This window comes from Narcine bancroftii, chromosome 7 (genome assembly GCF_036971445.1).
Source record: "Narcine bancroftii isolate sNarBan1 chromosome 7, sNarBan1.hap1, whole genome shotgun sequence".
Lineage (NCBI taxonomy): Eukaryota > Metazoa > Chordata > Chondrichthyes > Torpediniformes > Narcinidae > Narcine > Narcine bancroftii.
The window spans coordinates 64,150,667-64,174,032 of NC_091475.1; the positions used below are offsets into that span (position 1 = coordinate 64,150,667).

Here is a 23,366-nt window from a genome sequence, read left to right on the forward strand (position 1 = left end):
ATAAATCCATTAAGTCTTTCAAAACAGGTAAATTAAAACTACCCAATAATTTAGGATTCATTCTCTTAATAAACTCTTCACCAATTTGAGATAATTCAATATTAGCCCATATCAAAGGTTTATCTATTTCAAACATCCTATTAATACATTTTAATTGTGCATGGATATTGATATGGGGGAAATTAGGGAGTTGCAAACCTCCTAATTCATATTTCCAAGTTAACTTTTGTAACAATACCCTTACCATTTTATCCTTCCATAAAAATTTCCTCACCAAAACATTCAAATCCTTTAAAACTTTTTGTGGAATCTTGCAAGGAATATTGAAATAAATACTGAATTCAAGGAAAAATATTCATTTTAATACAAGTAACTCTTCCTATTAATGTAATATTTCCATTGATTCAAATTTTAATTTTAGACAACAATGGCAAATAATTTAATTAATTTCAATGACTATAATTGCAATCTAACTTAATGCCTAAATACTTAATTAGATCCAACCATTTGAATGTCACAATTTGCCTACAAGAAGAATAATCTATTTCCTCTAATGACATAATCTCACTTTATTCCCAATTAATTTTGTAACCTGATATCTCGCCATACCATTCCACCTCAAAGAATTCAGAGGTTCTGTTAAATTCTGTTAAATTTATCAAAACATCATCTGCAAACAAATTAATTTTAAATTCATCAGACTTCACCTTTAATATTACAATCTTGTCTAATCTTCTGAGCCAAAGGTTCAATAACTAATAGAGCTGGTGACAAAGGACAGCCTTGTCTAGTTGATCTGGTCAACATCAAATATAAAGATAACTGTCCATTTGTCACAACTCTAGCAGTAGGATTTCTATATAAAGTCATAATCCAACCAATAAAAATGGACCAAATTTAAATTTCTCTAAAACTTTAAATAAAAAAACTCCATTCTACTATATCAATGCCCTTTTCTACATCCAACAAAATAACCATTGGAGGTTGGATCCCTCCCGAGAAGTGTTAATTAAAGAAATCACAATATTATCTGCCGAATAACGATTTTTAGTAAAACCTGCTTGATCTAAATAAATTAAATCTGGTAAATATTTAGCCAGTCTATTTGCTAGAACCTTCACTACAATTTTATACTCAACATTTAATAATGAAATTGGACTTTAAGACCCGGCTTTCAATGGGTCCCTGTCTTTCTTAAGAATAACTGTAATAATTGCTTGAGAAAAAGAATCCGGAAAAGAATGAACCTCTGTCAGCTGTTCCATCAATAATGGAATTAATAAATCATGAAATTTTTTTATAAAACTCAGAAATAAAATCTGAAAACTTGCCATTTGGCATAGATCAAAGTGCATCTATTATTTCTTTAGTAGTAAAAGAAGCACCCAAATGTTTAACATCCTTACCATTCAAAAAAGGTAAATCCAAACCAGATAAAAAAATTATCAATTTTGACCTCATCCTCCACTACTTCAGAAGTATATAATTTTTCATAAAATTTTCTAAACATATCATTAATCTCCTGAGGTTTACGTGTAATCATTAATTCTTCCCTAATAGCATTTATAGTTCTAGAAACTTGTTCCATTTGTAACTGCCTTTTCTTTTCTTTCTTCTTTGGCTTGGCTTCGCGGACGAAGATTTATGGAGGGGTTTGTCCACATCTGCTGCAGGCTCGTTGGTGACTGACAAGTCCGATGCGGGACAGGCAGGCACAGTTGCAGTGGTTGCAAGGGAAAATTGGTTGGTTGGGGTTGGGTGTTGGGTTTTTCCTCCTTTGTCATTTGTCAGTGAGGTGGGCTCTGCGGTCTTCTTCAAAGGAGGTTGCTGCCCGCCGAACTGTGAGACGCCAAGATGCACTGGCAGTGGTCAATGTGGCAGGCACCAAGAGCTTTCTTTAAGCAGTCCTTGTACCTCTTCTTTGGTGCACCTCTGTCTCGGTGGCCAGTGCCAAGCTAATACTTTATCAGCTCTTTCCCTTAATTCATAATATCTTTGTCTGGTTCTCTGCAATAACTCCTCAAACTTATAAGTTTGTAATGAATTATATCATAGCTTCATTAGTTAAACGTATTTTCTTAACTTCCGTTGAATTTTTCTGTAAATCTTTTTCTAATATCTCTATCTGCTTCTCTAATTTAGTCACGTCAGCTGTTTTTTCTTAATTTTAGCAGTAAAACTAATAATCTGTCCCCTCAAATACGCTTTTAAAGCATCCCATAAAACAAATTTACTATTAACTGAATTCATATTTATTGTTCAAAACAACTATCTGATCTCTTATAAAATTACAAAATTCTACATTTTTCAACAACAAAGAATTAAATCTCCATCAATATGTGTTATCATTTCTCTCTGAACCAGTACATGTTATTAATAACAAAGAATGATCAGACAAAATTCTACTTTTACATTCAGCCTTCAATATACGGCCTTGCAATTGTGCTGATACTAAAAATAAATCTATTCTTGAATGGGAATCATGTCGAAATGAATAAAACTAAAAATCTTTCCCTTTAAGATTTAACCTCCTCCATATATCTACTAAATTCATATCTTTCAATAACACCATCAACTGTTTAGCCATTTTAGTTCTAACTACTGTTTTTGGAGATTTATCTAATAATGGATCCAAACAACAATTAAAGTAATCTCCTACCATAATTCCTTTGTATGCTTGATTTAAATTGAGAAAAGAATCCAACATAAATTTCTCATTCTTTATATTAGGAGCATAAATATTCATTAAAGTCCAAGACTCAGAAAAAAAATTACAATTAACAATCACAAGTCTACTAACTGATTCAATAACTAATTTCAATTTAAAAGATAACGAAGATGCTATAACTTGTCCAACTCAAATTCTTTTCAATTTCTGATGTTCCTTCTCAGTCAAATGTATTTCTTGCAAAAAAGCAACATCAACCTTCAATTTTTTTAATACATGCCAATACTCTTTTTCTCTTAATTGGTTAAACCTGTTAACATTAAAAGTAGCAAAATTTAAATTAGCCATCATTCCAATTAATTTCAAAAACCTTATAATTTTAAATACCTCCCCTCATTCTCCGATGCTCCAGGAATAAAGTCCGAACCTGTTTAACTTTTCCTTATAACTCCATTCCTCAACTACCGACAACATCCAAGTAAATCTCTGCACTCTTTCAATCTTATTGATATCTTCTCTGTTGCTCAACGACCAAACCTGCACACAATACTCCAAATGTGGAATCACCAATGTCTTACACAACTTCATCATTACATCCCAACTCCTGCATTTAATACTTTGATTTATGAAGGCTAATTTGCTGAAAGCTCTCTTTACAACCCTATTTATCTGTGAAACCACTTTCAAGGAATGATGTATCTGCATTCCCAGATCCCTCTGTCCTACCGCACTGCTCAGTGCCCAATCGTTCACCGTGTACGTTCTACCACATTGCTCAGTGCCCGACTGTTCACCATGTACGTCCTACCACACTGCACAGTTCCAGACCATTCACCGTGTACGTCCTACCGTACTGTTCAGTGCCTGATCGTTCACTGTGTATGTCCTACCGCACTGCTCAGTGCCCAACAGTTCACCGTGTATGTCCTACCTTGCTTTGTCCCTCTGAGCAGTTAGCACAAAATTATTGTAATGCCAGCGACTTAGGTTCAAATCTGGTGCTGTCTGTATGTTCTCTCCCCGTGTCTGCATGAGTATTCTTCAGGTGCTCCCATTTCCTTCCATTCTTCAAAGCACACAGGGTTGTAGGTTAGTTGGATGTAATTGGGCAGCATGGCTTGTGGGCTTGAAGGACCTATTAACATGCTGTATGTCTAATTAAAAAAAAATAATTTTTTTAAAAGTTCAATACATTCCATTTGCTATTTTGCTGTATATTTTTCCAGGTTGTGATATCTTTGCATCACACAAGCACCATTCAACAATCATCTTAAACAAGAGTCCTATCAAACATCCTGGATGTCCAATTAATCATCTCTGCTGGTTTCCCTAGCACCAATAACCTGCTGGTCACCTCAACCAGAATCTTAACTGGGCCTGTTGTGTTCAAACTGTAGATGCTGGGCAGTGGGCTATTCAGTCTCGAATGTGTGCAGTTCCAGCAGGACTCAGAGCCTTTATCACCAGGGGCAGAGTCACCCATTTCCAAGGCAACCTCAGCCTTTGTCCCAGTTGCTTTGCTATTCTGCTCCAATGAGAAATTACACCCTCCACTGCTTGGAATTATAAGGGAAAGGGCGTGGTGAAATACGAGCATGGATCAAACAAATGCTTACAGTCTGGTTCCAAGGCAGATGATTCAAGAACTAGAGGACATGGGTTTCATTAAGACATTAGAACAGATTTATGGATAGGAAAGGATTGGAAGGATATGGACCAAAATGCCAATTTGGTTGACATTGATGTGGTGGGCTATAGGGCCTTTTCTATTCTGTTTGGCTCTGTTACTCTATTTAGGGACCTCTCCAAGATACAGATCTACCCTACTCACATATATGGCAGGTTCATCATTAGTAAAACCCTGGAACACCCTACCCAGAGGCAAGTAGCCCACTGTGATTCAAAAGAGTGGCCCTTAATAAACTTCTCAATGACCATTAGGGATGGGCAGTGAAGCTGGAAGGTCAGCATCTGTGGGGAGAAATGGTGAGTCAATATCTCGAGTCGGGACCCTTTATTGGAAAGGGGAGATGTCAACTATATCAACAGGAGAGAGACAAAAGAAGTGAAAGGGTAGTGGATATAGCACCAGGTCACCCGTGAAGGCCACTCCTGTTATACTGGTTAATTTTCTGCAATTCCTTGCCAAAATGACCTCACTTTCACGCACGACCTTGTGGCATGTATAAAAGTTTCTGTCTCCATCCTACATCTGAAACACATCTCTGAAATTTCAGCTTTTGATCTGTGTATCTTTTGTGGGGTAAGATATAATTGGTGTAAAAAAAATTAGACTGAACCAGTTCATATCTTGCATTTATAATTGATGTCATGTTGTTTTTGATCCAATCTGACCATCTTCTTTCTGAAATCACCACACCCAAGTCCGACTCCCCTCTTTCCCTTGACCTCTGCAATGCCGGTTTCACTCAGGAGAGCATAGTACATTTTCGTTATAAATTTGGGTGTAGTCCCCATCCAAACCATTCATTCAGTTTCACTAGTTTCAGGTGGGATCAACATTGGTCCCCATCTTTCTCTTAAGAATGATCTAAGCTGGAGACAACAGAAGAAAGTCCTATTAGCCACACCGTGTTTGTGCTTTAATTGTTTAAAGGACATAAGAGTTCCTTCTGTGTAACAGTCTTTAATATATCTTATACCTTTATTATACCACGAATTTAATATTCTATTGCCCATGCTCATATGCAATAATACATTTTTTCACAATGGGGCTTTTGGTGATATCCCTCCTTTTTTCCTTTACATTCATTAATTTCTTCCCACATTCTATTTATATATATTAGAATGGGGTTATCCATCTTTTTCTTTAGTGAGTTGAAACTCCATTTATAGATAAAATCTTTTGCTTCCCCCTCTTCCATTGAGGACATTACCATTTGAACCCAAGACAAGGTGGGGGATTGTCTTCAGTGAAGAAGGCTGCGAGAAATCTAGCCTGTGCAGCTAGGTAATATTTTTTTAAAGTCTAAGTCTTCCCAGCCCATAGACCGATGTTAGTTTTTCCAATGCAATTCTTGGCCCTGTGGCAATACGCACGTGGGGCAGCTGGCCAAAATGGCGTCATCGGGGGTTTCCTCCCGACCACGGCACCGGGCTCAGAAGCCCACGCTTGGTGATCCACATGACACCCCGGTGACATCAGGGCCCCCCAGTGCGGTTGTCAGCCAGGTCCAGGCTGGGAGTATAAGACCAGCCCAGGCAACCTGCAATAAATCAATTTTGCTCACTGAACTCAACCCGTCTGGTTGTGTGATCCTTCAGTTAGCAATGTAGCTGCCGCTACAATTGGTGACCCCGACAGGTTCAAACGTCTTTGAATCCAACATGAATGACCATTCGATCAATGCTATAGCCATCAAACTTCCTGATTTCTCAGGAGATGGAGACCTGGTTCAGCCATGCAGAGGCTCAGTTTCACCTCCACCAGATTTCATCGGATTCGACCAAGTTTTACCATGTGGTCACCGCCCTGTACCAGGCCACTGCCAAACAAGTGCACCTCGTTCAGCACCCACCCACGGAAGATAAGTACGGGACCATCAAGCGGGTGCTCACCGGCTCCCTTGGCCTCTCCAGGCACCAGTGTGCCTCGACAGCTTGGGAGACAGAACTCCAATCAAGTTGATGGACAGATGTTCGCATTCATGGGTGATCACACCAACTGCCCACTCTTCGAGCGCATCTTGCTCGATCATCTGCCTGAAGACATCTGGCCGTTACTGTCCCAGGAGAGCTTCGTTGACCCTAGGAATGTCGCTCAACAGGCTCAGGAGCTATGGCTTGAACGATTCCCGGAGGGCTCAGCAGTCCAGCAGGTTACAAGTCATAGGCATGACCATGCCAAGCCTTCCTCTAGCGCTGCAGTGGAACACCTCGCCCCTGCAGAGGCCTCAAAGAGCATAGCCAGAAGCAAGCCATCCACTTCAGGCCTCTGCTTCTTCCACCAGCGCTGGGGAGCCAAGGCTCGGAAGTGTCATCAGCCCTGCTTGTTCCAGGGAAACGAGCAGGCTGGCCGCTGTTAATGGCTGCAGCGGCTGGCCAAGAACACAGCCTTCTCTACCTGTGGGATTCAGTCAGCAGCCAACGCTTCCTCGTCGACATCGGGGCCCAGATCAGCATCATCCCGGCCACAGCCATCAAGTCCTGGAACCGGCCTTGAGAACCACCCCTCCATGCAGCCAATTCAATGGAGATCTGAATGTATGGAGACAAGACCATCCACTTCCAAATCGGCCAGCGGAAATTCTCGTGGAGGTTCATCATTTTGTCCCAACCACCATCCTGGGTGTCGACTTCCCCCTAGCCCACGGACTCTTGGTCAACATTTGAGGTAGGCGATTTGTAGATGGCCGTACCTTACAATCTGTTCGCCTCAATGCCTCCCACACAGAGCAGCCACAGATAGCCATGGTCAGCACGCCCAAAGATGAGTTTCAGCGTATCTTGGACGAGTTCCCATCCCTCCTCAAGCCACAGTTCTCAGCTGCCTCACCACACCATGGGATGTTTCATTACAACCCCATCCAAGGCCCATTGGTCCATGCCAAGGCACGCCGGCTCCTGCCGGATAAGCTCCAGATAGCGAAGGAAGAGTTCTCGCATCTGCAGGAGCTGGGGATTATTCGACGCTCCGACAGTACTTGGGCCCCACCACTCCACCTGGTCCCGAAAGCCTCCGGTGGCTGGCGCCCCTGCGGAAATTATCGACGGCTTAATGACGTGACAGTACCTGACCGTTACCCAATCCCTCACATCCTAGACTTTACGGTGAGAGGGTACTCTCCAAGGTTAACCTGGTGCACGGGTATCACCAGATCCTGGTGCACCCCGAGGACATACCCAAAACAGCCATCATCACCCCCTTCAGCTTATTTGAGTTCCTACGCATGCCGTTCGGGCTCAAGAATGCCACCCAGACCTTCCAGCACCTTATGGACACAGTGGGCAGGGATTTGAATTTCATATTCATTTACCTGGATGACATCCTTGTCGACTGCAGAGTCCGGGCACAACACAAATCTCATCTGCCTAACACAAATCTTTCCTCCTGACTGACCAACTTCGACCTAACGATCAATCCAGCCAAGTGCCAGTTCACGAAAGAGTCCATGCAGTTCCTGGTCCATTCCAACATGGCCAAAGGAGCCACGCCTGCCGCTACGAAGGTCACTGCGGTCAGGGAGTTCCAAAGCCCAGACAACCTCAAGGGGCTACAGAAGTTCGCAGGTATGGTCAATTTCTATAATTGCTTCATTTTGGGCACTGTGCGCATCATGCAGCTGCACTTCGCCCTCATCGCAGCCAAAGACAAGACACTTGCCTGGACTTCAGAGGCTAGCAGGGCATTTGAAGCCATGAAAGATGACCTCACGAAAGATCCCCTACCCTATTCATCCACCCATGCTTATGGCGCTCTCCATCGATGCCTCTGCCACAGCCGTCTGCACCGTCCTGGAGCAGCAGGTGAATGGATAGTGGAAACCACTGGCATTCTACAGCCGACTTCTTCACCTGCCAGAGCGCAAGTATAGCACTTTTGATCGTGGCAATGCGTCATTTCCACTATTTCTTGGAGGGGAGGCCTTTCACCATTTTTACCGACCAAAAACCCGTCACTCAAGCACTCACTATGGCAAGAGATCCCTGGTCGGCCCGCCAACAGCGTCTCCTCTCCTTTGTGTCGGAGTTCACCACTGACATTTGGCACAAGGTGGGAAAAGACAACGTGGTCGCTGATGCACTCTCATGACCAGCCATTTGCACGCTGACACCCGGCCTCGACTTCAGCCAGCTTGCCCGGGACCAGAAGTCTGATGAGGAGATGCGAGCCTTCAGGACTGCTTTCACGGACCTCCCAACTCCACATGGTGCGATGTATCCATGGGCACCCCACGACCAGTGTTTCCCAGCAGTGGCACAGGGAAGTCTTCCACCATATCCATGACTTTTCCCACCCTTCCATCAGGTCCACGGTCCGTATGGTGGCAGAACATTTCGTCTGGCATGGGCTTTCGGAGAAGATTGCGGACTGGGCCAGAACCTGCACCCATTGCCAGCTTTCCAAGGTACACAGGCACACAGAGCGCACGTATAAGATTTTGACATGTCCGGGAACGTTTCAGCCATATACATGTGTACATCATCGGACCCTTACCCATTTCCTGAGGTAACCATTACCTTTTCACAGTGGTAAACCGCACCACTTGTTGGCCCGAGGTGATCCTGATGCCTCCACGGACTCCTGCTCCCAAGCACTTTTGAACGGTTGGGTTGCCCGGTTCGGCATCCCGAACCACCTCACCAGTGACCGGGGCACCCAGTTCACCTCTGCGCTCTGGGCACAGCTCGCCAACAGGCTGGGAATTGAGCCACATCACACCACAGCCTATCACCCACAGGCCAATGGGCTAGTCGAGCGATTGCACCACCACCTTAAGTCAGCATTTATGGCCCACTTCACTGGCCCCGACTGGGTAGACGAGCTGCCTTGGGTGCTCCTGAGCATCTGCTCAAGACCCAAAGAAGACCTACAAGCATCATCAGCCGAGCTGGTTTACGGTGCACCGCTAGCCCTACCCGGTGAGTTCGTCAACACACCTCACAACCCCCAGCAGTCACCGTGCGATCTACTTCCCCGCCTCCAGGCCCAGATGGACACCTTCACACCCCCACCGCCACCCAGACATGGCATATGGGCCTCTTACATCCCCAGCAAGCTCTACTCCGCAGAGTACATTTTTATCAGGTGGGGCCCGTCCACAGCACCTCTACAAAGACCATACGAAGGGCCGTACAAAGTTGTCCAGCATTCAGGATCCACTTTCACACTGGACGTCAGTGGTAAGAGGGAACTATTTACGGTGGACAGGTTAAAGCCAGCCCACCTCAACCCCACCGAGCTAGTAGTTGTGGCCCAACCCAAGAAGCGAGGCCGTCTGGCAAAAAAAGGGCATTGGCACCTGTTCTGGTGGGGGCTGTGTGGTGGTACACCATTAGGCAGGTGAACTGGCCCCACTTGTCATGTATGCGGCGAGGCAGCTGACCAAAATAACGCCATTGGGGGTTTCCTCCCGACCTTGGTACCGGGGTCAGAAGCCTCAGTGACCCACATGACGCCCCAGTGATGTCGGGGCCACCCAGCGTGGTTCTCAGCCAGGTCTGGGCTGGGAGTATAAGACCAGCTAGGCAGCCTGCAATAAATCAGTTTTGCTCACTGAACTCAACCCGTCTGGTTGTGTAATCATTCAATTAGCAGTGTAGCCACCGCTAGAGTACTTTATTATTCCATAAAAAAAGTCAAATATGGTTGTTTAGTAACTTTTAAAAGTTTTTAGGTCATGGAATATATCAGCATTTTAAAAAGGTATTGAAATCTTGGCATCACTTTCATTTTGACACAGTTAACCCTTCCCACCAAGGTAATCGGTAAGTCTATTAGGTAGTTTCATGGAAATAAATGACAAATTGACAAAATATCAAATCTCATTTATAAAAATAGCACTGGCAGTAACAAAAAAATGTATCATGATCCACTTGGAAGTCCAACTCCCCTCTACTTATAGCACAATGGACTGCGGAAATGAACAGCTGTATACCCATGGGAAAAAAAAAATCACATATGACTTTTGTTAACATCTGGCAGCCATACACTGACCACATATGGACCCAGATACAGTAATATAAAGGAAAAAAGGGTATAAAAGTAACTATTGTATATAAATTTATATATATATATATATAAATGTAGTTTCCCCAATATACTCTATATACTTAAAATATATGTAACCTCTGATGGTGAATGGATCTGTATGTATGGTAGGGGGTAGGGAGGGTGAGAGGGAGGAACAGTTTTTGTTTGTTGTGTCTGTGAGATAAAGTTTACTATATTGTATATTTAAAATGTTACTGCAAGCTCACACCAAGACACAAGAGAAACTTGTCCGTGAACTACTCTTTGCAGATGATGCCGCTTTAGTTGCCCATTCAGAGCCAGCTCTTCAGCGCTTGACGTCCTGCTTTGCGGAAACTGCCAAAATGTTTGGCCTGGAAGTCAGCCTGAAGAAAACTGAGGTCCTCCATCAGCCAGCTCCCCACCATGACTACCAGCCCCCCCACATCTCCATCGGGCACACAAAACTCAAAACGGTCAACCAGTTTACCTATCTCGGCTGCACCATTTCATCAGATGCAAGGATCGACAATGAGATAGACAACAGACTCGCCAAGGCAAATAGCGCCTTTGGAAGACTACACAAAAGAGTCTGGAAAAACAACCAACTGAAAAACCTCACAAAGATAAGCGTATACAGAGCCGTTGTCATACCCACACTCCTGTTCGGCTCCGAATCATGGGTCCTCTACCGGCACCACCTACGGCTCCTAGAACGCTTCCACCAGCGTTGTCTCCGCTCCATCCTCAACATCCATTGGAGCGCTCACACCCCTAACGTCGAGGTACTCGAGATGGCAGAGGTCGACAGCATCGAGTCCACGCTGCTGAAGATCCAGCTGTGCTGGATGGGTCACGTCTCCAGAATGGAGGACCATCGCCTTCCCAAGATCGTATTATATGGCGAGCTCTCCACTGGCCACCGTGACAGAGGTGCACCAAAGAAAAGGTACAAGGACTGCCTAAAGAAATCTCTTGGTGCCTGCCACATTGACCACCGCCAGTGGGCTGATAACGCCTCAAACCATGCATCTTGGCGCCTCACAGTTTGGCGGGCAGCAGCCTCCTTTGAAGAAGACCGCAGAGCCCACCTCACTGACAAAAGGCAAAGGAGGAAAAACCCAACACCCAACCCCAACCAACCAATTTTCCCTTGCAACCGCTGCAATCGTGTCTGCCTGTCCCGCATCGGACTGGTCAGCCACAAACGAGCCTGCAGCTGACGTGGACTTTTTACCCCCTCCATAAATCTTCGTCCGCGAAGCCAAGCCAAAGATGTATAATTTTTGACAAAAAAAATAAAATATTTAAAAAAGGCTGATAGGGTGGGAGAGTTGGGAAAACAGGAGCAGAGAGAGACCACTGGAATGGGGAAATTAGAGAGGAAATAAGAACAGATCCATTAAGGGAGAGTTGGAAACTGTGAAATCAGATAGGGATGGGTTCCCTCAAACTTAAAAACAATCAGTGTACATGCAGTTGAGTTTAAGGCTTTTGAAAAGGAATATGATGTTAACATTTACTTGTCACAAAATACCTAGTAGAGTGGGAGGGGTTCTTTTGCGGGCAGACCAGCAGGTTAACGAACAACTTCGTGGACTACACTTCCTCACACCCGTCCCTGATTCCATTCTCTTCTCTCAATTTCTCAATCTCTGCCTCATCTGTTCCCAAGATGATGTCTTCCAGTCCAGATCTTCCAAAGTGTCTTCCTTTTTCCACAGACATGGATTCCCCTCCACCAGTATCAACTCAGCCATCACCTGCATCTCCTCCATTCCCACTCATCTTCCCTGGCCCCCTCTGCCCCTAGACTCAACAAACATAGAATCCTCCTCACCCTCACCTACCACCTCACCAGCCTCCACATCCAACACATCATCCACTACAGGATCCCACCACCAGACACATCTTTCTCACTCCTCCTCTCTCAACCTTTTGCAGTGACCGCTCCCTCCACAATTCCTTTGTGCACTCATCCCTCCTTACCCATCGCACCCCCGGCACCTTTCCCTGTGCCCACAGGAGGTGCAACACTTGCGCCCACACCTCCTCCCTCACCACGGTCCGGGGCCCCAAACAGGCCTTTCACATGAAGCAACATTTCACTTGTACATCTAGAGAATTTATTTACTGCATCTGGTGCTCCCCTTGTGGCCTTCTCTACATCAGAGAGACCAGTCACAGACAGGGGATCACTTTGCTCAGTACATCCGCTCCGTTCACAACCACAGCGGCCTCCCTGTACCTAACCATTTCAATTCTGCGTCACACTCCCACACTCCCATGTCTGACCATGGCTTTATGTATTGTCCCACCCTGACCACCTGCAGATTGGAGGAACAACACCTTATTTTCCGTCTGGGCACCCTCCAGCCATATGTCATGAACATTGACATCACTGCCTTCCATTAAACCTGCTCGTCTTTTCTTTCTCTTCCCCCTTTTCCTGTCCTTCCAGTTCTTTCACCCACTCAGTCCCCTCCCTCCCTTCTCCACCTATCATCTCCTGCCATGCCACCCCTCCTTCCTCCCACTCCACCCTTTTGTCATACCTTGATGAAGGGCTCAAGTCTGAAATGTCGGTTATATATTTTTACCTTTGCTACATAAAGGACCCTTTTTGACCTACTGGACTTGTGTGTGTTTACTTCAACCCCGGTATCTACAGAGTTTTATAACTTACTTCTAACATTGATGTAGCCATCTAAATGGCACAATTTACAGAGTAGCAGAAAAGGAAGATCAATTGGCCCCAAGAAAAGGCAGCATGAGAGCACAGTTGTGGGGTTTATCCAGGAGACTGATGGCTGTGGGGAAGAATGCCTTTCAGCCAGTTGCTGTGCAATTTCATACTCTCAAGTCTTCTCCTTGATGGGAGAGGGGAGAAGAAAGTGTGTCCTGGGTGTGATGGGTCCTTCGGTGTGTCAGCAGCCTTTCCCAGGCTATGGGAGATGTTGATGGAGTCCATGGGTGGGAGGGGAGTCTGCATAATGTTCTGAGCTACATTCATTATCTGCAGCTTCTTCTAACCTTGAGCAGAGCAGCTCCCATCCCACCCCGCTGTGATGTATCCAGGCTCCTCTCGATGGTGCACCTGTAGATGCTGTTGAAGGACAAGGGGATCATTACAAACTTCCTTGGTCTTCTGGGAAAGTGATGCTTTCTTGACCATTGCATTGCATGCTAGTTCCAGGTCAGATCACTGGATATATTTATTCTTAAGAAGGTGAAGCTATTGACTCTTTTTACTTCAGCACCATTGAGGTGGACGGGTATGGATTCTGTCTCCTCTCCTGAAATCATTTCCTTCATCTTAATGATCTTGAGAGAGAGTTTGTTAGCTTGCACCAGCCAACTAGACTTGCAGTCTCTTTCCTGTATTCTGACATTATTATTTCATACCTGTCCCACTGTGGTGTCAGTGGTAAATTTGAAGATGGAGTTGGGTTGGTGTTTAGCTGTACAATGGTGGGTGTGGAGGGGGTATAGTAGGGCACTGTGGTGTTTCTCACATTTAGTGTCTGACAATGGACAGACGTGTCGTTGTGAGAATACTGGAGGGAATTGAAATGGTTGGTTTCTGGGAGCTGAAACTTAGACCCACAGACATAGAGAAGGGTTTGGTGAAGGTGTCACCCAATCTGCATTTAGCCTTTACAAGAGGTGTTGGTAACACCCACAGACTATCAGTGGTTCAAACCCCCTCTGGATAGTCTTAATCTGACATGAACGAGTTGTTGCCTTGTACGGATGCCTTTGACCATTCTTTCCCATTTCCTTTACTAGGCGATGCTACAATCACTAAAGAGTGGCGGCATGGCCCAGAAACTCATTCTGTCCTTCCTGTTTGTGCTGAAGAACAGTATGATCTTCCAGTCTCTCAGTGTGGAGGAGTTGCTGTGGGGTTACGAGGATCCTCTGCTGAAACTCGGTCAGAAGCTGCTGCCCAGCAACTTCCCAGATAGTCGATTTGGACTGTTCTATGGTGTGAGTAATCCTGAACAGGTTTGCGACAGATTACAGAACATACAGCAGACAACAGAATATAGAAAGCAGAACACAAAACACACAACAGAACACAGAACATGCAACACAGAGCTGCATGGTTGCCGTAGAGCTTAGTGCACCAGCGATCAGAACCAGGACTCGAATCCCATGCTGTCTCAGGAGTTTGTACGTTCTCCCATTGTCTGCTTGGGTTTTCCCCGGGGGCTCCAGTTTCCTCCCACCGTTCGAAATGTACCTGGGGTGTAGGTTAATGGGGATTAAATTGGGCAGTTTGGACTCATGGGCTGAAATGGCCTGTTACCGAGTTGTATGTCAAAATTTAATATATATTTATGCACGTATGTCTGTTTGTCTGTTTTCCACGCAAATCAATATAGAACACTTTAGCGACGTCCAAGGAGGTTCAGTAGGGTAACATTTGATGCTGAATGTCATCTATACATTGAATTTAACTTTTAAGGTCTTATGAAGTTCAAAAGTTCCCTTGCACAAGAGATACCTCAATTGGTTATAGGGCTGTGCATTAATGTACATTCAGAATAAAAACAAGTGGCCAAACCCAGTTCAATAAGGGCCCAAAAAAGTTAAGCAATGTTGGCAGAAGCTCTTCACAAGCCCGTAGAGTTAGACAAAGGAGAAAGCAAGAGACAGCAGAGGGACATCAGTCTCACCCCTCACTGATGATGCTACCAGACGAACAAGGTGCAGGCAGCGGGAAACAGAACAGCAACACCAGGCCTGCTTCAGTGCTCAGGCCTCCAGACAGGCAAGGGGCAGGCAGCAAAGTCTGAGAGTTTTATTTCCCAGGCAACACCTTTTAAAATAAAAATGAAATAAATTAAAACAAACATGTAACACAGAACATACAATAGAAAACATACAAAAGAGCGTATAGCATGGAACAGTGCAGCACAGGAATAGGCCCCTTCGACCTACACGTCTATGCCAAACGTGATGCCCAAGTCAAACCAGAATCCTGCTGCTTGCACCTGATACAGATCCCTTCATCCCTTTCATGTCTAATAGCCTCTCAAAAACCACCATTGGCTCTGCTTCCATCACTACCCCTGGCAGCCACCACTCTTCGTGTAAAATATCTGCCCTGCACATCTCGCTTGCACTTCCTCCCCCTCAACTTAAATGCATGTTCTCCAGTGTGTGACACTGGGCAAAACATTCCGACTCCCCTCAACCTCTGACACTCCAGAGAAAACAAACAAGGTTTGTCCAACCTTTCCCCATAACCTATACCCTCTAAGCCAAGTAACAACCTGGTCAACCTCTTCTGTCCCCTTTCCAAAGCCTCCACATCCTTCCTGGAATGGGAAACCAGGTTTGCACGTGGTGTATCAAGTGCAACATTTCACATTTTTGTTGGATTAAACTCCATCTGCCATTTATATCTGTCACTGATCTATATTCTGTTGTGTTCTCTGTTAACCCTCTAACTCTCCACTGCTCCGACAAACTTGCAAACCACCTCGCTATTTTTTCATCCAAATCATTCATGTACATCACAAATAACAGAGGTCCCAACATCAGTCCCTGCAGAATACCACTGTAACAGGTCTCCAGGCAGGATATCAGCCTTCCACTGCTACCCTCAATCTTCAATGGAGCAGCCAGTTCCAAATCCAAACTATCAACTCAAAAGGAGTGTGAGCTAATGATTTAGGATGATGTAAGGAGGACATTGAGTAATGCAGAGGAACAGAAGGTTCTTGGAGTATACGTCCATTGATTCTTAAAGGTAGCTGGACAAGTCAACGTGGGAGATAAAAATCAGAATGCGAAGTTACTAAAGAGCTGGATACAGCACTGAAACATTGCCCTCGAGGAGGTTCACGTGTACTCAGGACGAGAAATCTCTTGCTGTGAGAAATATTTGGAGAAGCTTTTTTTCCTTTGGGGAGGATGCTGAAGACCACATCTGGGGTTTCTGGATAGGTTTGATCGTGAAGCCTGCTATGGAGGTCAACGTGGGAGCCCTACAGGAGTGCCAAGGCTGAGGTAAGGCCAGTCCGAGGAGCGGAAAGACACCACACCACACTGGCAAATGGGAAGTGAAAGCTCCATGGAGTGGCCCAGAGTGCGGGAGGGGCTCTGGGACCCCTCCCTCGGCAAGAGCACCAAGACAAGCACTCTCGCGCTGAATGCGATGAACATGTTGCAGCCGGCAGGAGCAGTGACAACGGGACTGAGTGGCTAGGAAGTGCGGGGAGCGCGTCAAATGTAGGTAGAGGGGGCTCGTGGTGATCCAATGTTGGGTCAGATGGCACAACGAGCGGTAATGACAACAGCAGTGACTACAGGGACTGCGACGGCATCAGAGCAACAGTGGTGAAAATGAAGGATGGGAGGTTCAACACGAGGCCAGTAGGCCTAGGAAGGAATTCGTGGCAAGGCCAAGGGAGAAGGAGGACTCAGAGCCCTCTTTGCATGATGTGTTGGAGGCCATGGGACTTAAGGAAGATAGACTGTTCCAGGTAGTGGAGAGAAGAGCTGAAGACATGGCTAGAAAATTGGACAAAATGCAAAGTGCCCTCTCTGGCTTAACAGGGAGAACGACAGAGGTGGAAGGCAGAGTGGGGACAAATGAGGATAGAATAAGCAGGGTGGAAAATAAACTGGATGCATTGCTGAGGGTGAGGGAATGGGTCTGGGGAAAGTTGGATTTCCTGGAAACTTTAGTTGGAGGAATAATATAAAAATAATGGGGCTGATGGAGGGCATCAAGGGGAAGGACCCTGTGGGTTTTTTTCAGTGCTGAATCCCCCAAAGTGCTAGGTCAAGTTACATTGGGAGAGATGGTAGAAGTGGAAGGGGCACACTGGTCACCCCTTTTGAAACCGGGCCCTGGGCAGAAACCCACTGCGTCACCAGGATAGGGAGAAAATTTGGGGGCAGTCAGTGTGAGAAAGTGTGGGTGGGGTGGGGGGGGGCGATGGATCTCGAGGGGTATAAAGTATTTATATACTCTGATATTAGTGCAGCATTTTTAAAGCACAGAAACGAATTTGAACCAGTCAAAGGAAGGGGCATGAGTGTGTCCTTCATCACCCAGCTACTCTGAAAGTGGTACTGCTGGGGGTGGAGGGGAGAAGGAGGTTCTTTGCAGAACTTGAAAAGGCACATTTTGAGAAAGAGCTACCACCACTTGGGAAAAAAAAACGGGGACTAATGTATTTTACTGTAAATAATGTAAAATGGAAAGTATTTTGATATAAATATGTCCCAATAATGATTTTACGTAAACATATTAGAAATGAGGAATCATGCTGAGGAACACCTGTTCAGCTCCGAATCATGGGTCGTCTACCGGCATCACCTACGGCTCCTAGAACGGTTCCATCAGCGCTGTCTCCGCTCCATCCTCAACTTTCATTGGAATGACTTCATCACCAACATCGAAGTACTCGAGCTTGCAGAGTCCACAAGCATCGAATCCATGCTGCTGAAGACCCAACTGCACTGGGTGGGTCACGTCTCCAGAATGGAGGACCATCGCCTTCCCAAGATCGTGTTATATGGCGAGCTCTCCACTGGTCACTGAGACAGAGGTGCACCAAAGAAGAGGTACAAGGACTGCTTAAAGAAATTTCTTTGTGCCTGCCACATTGACCACCGCCAGTGGGCTGATATCGCCTCCAACCGTGCATCTTGGCACCTCACAGTTCGGCGGGCAGCAACCTCCTTTGAAGAAGACTGCAGAGCCCACTCACTGGCAAAAGATAAAGGAGGAAAAACCCAACACCCAACCCCAACCAACCAATTTTTCCTTGCAACCGCTGCAACCATGCCTGCCTGTCCCACATCGGACTTGTCAGTCACCAACGAGCCTGCAGCAGACGTGGACATACCCCTCCATAAATCTTCATCCGCGAAGCCAAGCCAAAGAAAGAAAAGAAAGATTAGAAATGAGAAATGGGAAGGAATCTGGGAAGATTCTGGGGTGAGGGTGGAGGGGCAAGATGGAAGGGAAAGGTATAGAATATACAGGCCAAAAAATGGAGGGGAATGGTGATGGCATGGGAGATGAAATTGCCAGGGAGATGGGGGAGACAGGGTGGGATAAGAGAGGGGGATATTAGAGGGGGTTTTGGTTTGTTGTTGTACAGTGTGTTGTCTTTGTTTTTGTCTATTTCCTCTGCACTCTTTTTTAGGATTCATTGTGGAACTGGCGGGCTGGTTGTAGGGTCCAGGACTCTGAGTATATCTGACATTGCACCATCACAAATGCTGCAACTGTGCCTGCCTGTCCTACATTGGACTTCTCAGTCACCAACGAGCCTGCAGCAGACGTGGACATACCCCTCCATAAATCTTTGCCCGCGAAGCCAAGTCAAAGGATGGACAATGGATGGGGGTGAAGGGGGGTGGGGTAAAAGGGTGGTGAAATCAAGGGAGGAATCACTGGGGCAAAGATTAACTGCATAAAATACCTTAATTCAGGAGTGGATATAGATTTTCTTCAGGAAACACATTTAATAGAATGTGAAGACCAAAAACTGAAGAGAGGATGGGAGGACTAGGTAATAGCGCCCTTCTTTAATTCTAAGGCAAAAGGTGGGGGAGGGGGTGCTGATAATTTTGATAGGGAAAAATGTCCCAGCGAGGGTGGAGAGTGTGGTCATGGACCTAGCAGATAGGTTTGTGATGGTGCAATGTCAGATATACTCAGAGTCCTGGACCCTACTGAACACAGGTTTGGATGATAAAATGTTCATACAAGATACCTTCTTGAAATTGGTGGAGGGAAGAGGAAACATTCTGGTTGGGGTGGGGTGAGCGGATTTTAATTTCTGTCTGGATAAGTCATCAAAAAGGCTGAAGCTACCCTGACCTTTATGAAAGAGCTGAACTTAATAGATCCATGGAGGTGGCAGCATCCAAAGGAAAGGGACTATTCCTTCTATTCAAGCGAGCATAATTCCTACATCAGGATAGATTTATTTTTGGCATTAGCCCAAAGACTTTTGTCAGACCATTTCCTTTGATGCTGACAATTGCAATGCCAGGTAAACAGGAGACGGTGTACAGATGGCACCTTAAACCAATGCTGTTGAAGAAGCTGGAGCATTGCAGCTTTATTAGAACACAGATAGATGTATTCCGTGAGGCCAACTGTAACTCAACTGTGGACAAATTCTTTCTTTGGGACACCCTTAAGGCACACCTGAGAGGTAAAATAACTAGAAATACAAAAGCAGTTAAAAGACATTATTTAAGGGAGGTAGATGATGGAGAAGCCCATAGTAGCATTGACGCTGAAATATTGTGAGCTCAGGGAACAAGCCAAAAAAATCATATCCTGGCATTGAGGGAAGAGCAGGCCTCGACGATTAATGCAGAGCAGACTGGGTGGTGACAGGATCTCATTTAAGCCGAAGGAGATAAATGAAGCTTTCAGACAATTTTATGAAAAATTGTACTTCAGAATCATTGATGAATTCCTGTCAAAATTGCAATTGCCAAATTTAGGTCAGAAGATCAGGAGGGATTGAATGCTCCCTTCACAGAAGAAGAAATAGGAAAAGCACTGAATCTGTTGAAAGCTGCCAAGCCTCCGGGAGAGGATGGGTTCCCCCTGAGTTTTACAGGGAATTCAAAGATCTCCTGATGCCCATCTTTACGGAAGTGGTGAATCAGGCTGTTGAAACCCACTCACTCCCAGAATCTTTTTTCAAAGGCAATTATTATGGTGATTCCTAAAGTAGATAGGGACCCATTGAAACTGTCCTCTTATAGAGCTATTTCAATGCTGAAATCAGACTATAAGATCCTTATGAAGGCCCTAGCAAATAAATTGGTGAAGCATTTGCCGAAGTTAACAAATGTTGACCAAGCGGGCTTTGTTCATAAGAGGCTGCAGATAACATAAGCATACTACTGAGTAATGTACATCTGGCACAGTTAAGGGATTACCCAAATGTAGCAGTGGCCCAGGATGCAGAGAAGGCATTTGTTAGGTTAGAGCGGGACTTCCTGTTTAAGGTACTGAAGAAATTGGGGCTAGGGCCAACTTTATAAATTAGATTAGGGCATTGTACCATGAACCCAAGGCTAAAGCTGTGACCAATGGGCAAATATCTCCAGCCTTCCCACTATCAAGATTTAATAGGCAGGGGTGTCTATTGTCTCCAGCTCTATTCATTTTTGCTGTAGAACCATTGGCTGAAGCCATACAATGGGATACAGACATCATAGGGTTCAGAGTGGGCCGGGAAGAACATAAAATCAACCTATTTGCGAATGATGTGCAGATATATCAGAAAGACCCAGCAAGTTCATTGACCAAGCTTCACTCTACCTTGGAGGAATATGGGAAAGTCTTTGGGTCCAAGAGCGAAATTATGTCACTTACAAAAGGGGACTATAGTCAATTTAAAGAAAACAGTCATTTGAAGTGGCCACAAAAGGGGATTAAGTACCTGGGAGTCAAAATTAAATAGACAATCACCTCAGAGAGAAAAAAAAGCAATAAATTAGTCAATGCTCCTTATTCCTGTAACATAATAATAATCTGCAAAATTTATATAAACTAAATTATACCCCCTTGCTCAAAAAGATTGAGGAGGACCTGAACAGATGGATGAGCCATCACATTGGTGGGCAGGATCAATTGTATCAAGAGGAATGTGTTGCTGAAGCTTCAGTGCCTCTTCCAGAATCTGCCCATGGCTTTGCCCCAGAGATTCTTCCAGAATATTAATTCACAGGTAAGTAGGTTTATTTGGAATAAGAGAGTGGCCAGGGTCTCCATGCAGAAATTAACCTGGGATTACTGTCTGGATGGACTGAGATTACCAGACGTTGATACCATTGGGCAGCACAGTTGAGGTATACAGCTTGACTCTTTGAGGGAGGAGGTATACCATTCTGGGCACAAATTGGTCTGCACATGATAGGTGAGAAGATGGCAGCAGACTCTGTTACCTGGTGACAAAGACACCCACTTATTATGTGTGGAATAAAATTAATCAATGAATTGGACTTAAATTGGGGTTGTCTCCAAAATCACCCCTGACTCAGAATGGTCAATGGATAACAAGATCCTGAACACCTGGTGCCAGAAAAGGATCAAGTATATCAGGGAATGTTATGAGCGGGGGAAGCTCATGTCATTTGAACAGGACATTCTTTTGCTATTTTCAGTTAACGTCTTTCGTAATGGATAAATTAGATCCTACCAGAGTGCAGTGGCATGGAGGCCCTGATTCGAAAGGGAAACACGCTTACGTTTATTATGGCGATGTATTTCTTACTTCAAGCAAAAAGCTGAGTCTTCATAAATCTAGGCAAAGGTGGGAGTCAGACTTAGGTGTAACGATTGATGAAAGGTGCTGGTCAGACCTGTGTCATGATAGTATGACCAAAATTATTAACACTCAATACAGGCTGGTGCAGTATAACTTTCTACACCAGTTGTATTATACACCACAGAAATTGAACAAGGCTAAGCTAGAAATTTCAATTCAATGTTTTAGACACGGCATAGAGATGGTAACCTTTGTGCACTCAACCTGGTCATGCTCCAAGGTGAGGCCCTTTTGGGTAGAGTTAGGCCAAGTTCTAGAAAAAAAAACATAGGTAAAGAATTTCCACAGGATTTAGAGTTGTTCCTATTGGGAAACATCATGGACATAAGGTTTACGATGAAGCTGTCCAAATTTCAAATCCAATTTGTGTGGATTGTGTTAGCAATGGCCAGGAAGTGCATAGTGGTTGCCTGAAAGTCGGAACTCCCATCGCGTACTGGAATGCGGAAATGCAGAGCTGTGTTCCACTGGAGAAAATTACCTACAATTTATGGAGGAAATATGACACCTTAAAATTTGGCAACTGTACCTGCGTCATATAGGTGCAAAGATATAAGGCAGTTCCTTGTGCTTTGTCTCTCTGTCCGCCCCTGTCTGCCCTCTCCATCTTAAAGGTTGAGACATGAAAATTTAAAGACCAGGGTGTGGGGGGGGGGGGGGCAGTGGTGATGGGGGTCCCAACAAATCCTACGATTATGGTTTTTTTCTTTGAGTTTGTTTTTATTTTTTTTGTAATAATTCTTTAGGTGTAATTGTTTTGTTTTGTATTCAGTCCTTATGTCCCTAACTGGTCAGAAAGATAAAGAGACACTGATAAATGTTACAGGAATAAGGGGCATTGGCTAATTTATTGCTGTTTTTTTTCCTCTGAGGTGATTGTCTATTTAATTTTGTCTTTGTATGCAGTATTTGTGAAATGAGGAGATAGTGGGGAACTGGACTCGACTTGACGGTGAAGCTTGTAAATAATTGGAGACTGTAGTGTGTTTTTTTTCTTATGACAGATTGTTGACACTATTTAAAAAAAGACATACCCTAGGTTGCCAAGGGAAGGGAGAGAAGTGATGATATTTAAATTTAGACATACAACACGGTAACAGGCCATTTTGGCCCACGAGCCCGTGCCACCCAATTACACCCAATTAACCTATACCCATGGTGGGAGTGGGAGGAAACTGAAGTCTCCAGGGAAAACCCATGTAGACATTCAAACATACAAACTCTTTACAGACAGTGCGGGATTCCAACCCCGTATCCAATCGCTAGCGCTGTAAGAGTATTGCGCTAACTGCTATGCCATCTGTGCACTATTTGAATTCTTCTTGGCCACAGGGAAAATGCCGGAGAATTGGAGAATAGCAACGTTTAAAAAAAGGTAATAGGGAGAATCCTGGGAATTATAGACCAGTGAGTCTTACATCTGTGGTGTGTAAACTAATGGAGAGGATTCTTAAGGATAGGATCTGTAAACATTTGGAGAAGTCCAGTCTACTCAAGGATAGTCAGCGTGGATTAGTGAAGGGAAGGTTGTGCCTCACGAGCCTAATTGAGTTTTTTGAGGAAGTAAAAAAAGATGTTGATGAAGATAGGGCAGTCAACGTGGGATGTTTGTACTTTAGTAAAGCATTTGAAAAAGATCCCCCATGGGAGACTTGTTCAGAAAGTCACGAGGCAT

General features: G+C 44.7%; 1 protein-coding gene across 3 annotated transcripts in view; it reads left to right on the forward strand.

The window, feature by feature from the left end:
* The window catches only part of LOC138738975 (lysosome membrane protein 2-like), a 120,893-nt gene that overhangs the window by 39,071 nt on the left and 58,456 nt on the right, over positions 1–23,366 (forward strand). For all 3 annotated transcript variants that reach the window (XM_069890253.1, XM_069890254.1, XM_069890255.1), the window contains one exon: positions 14,151–14,351. In XM_069890253.1, the coding sequence (XP_069746354.1) occupies positions 14,151–14,351 (201 nt within the window). The remainder of the gene's footprint in view (positions 1–14,150; positions 14,352–23,366) is intronic.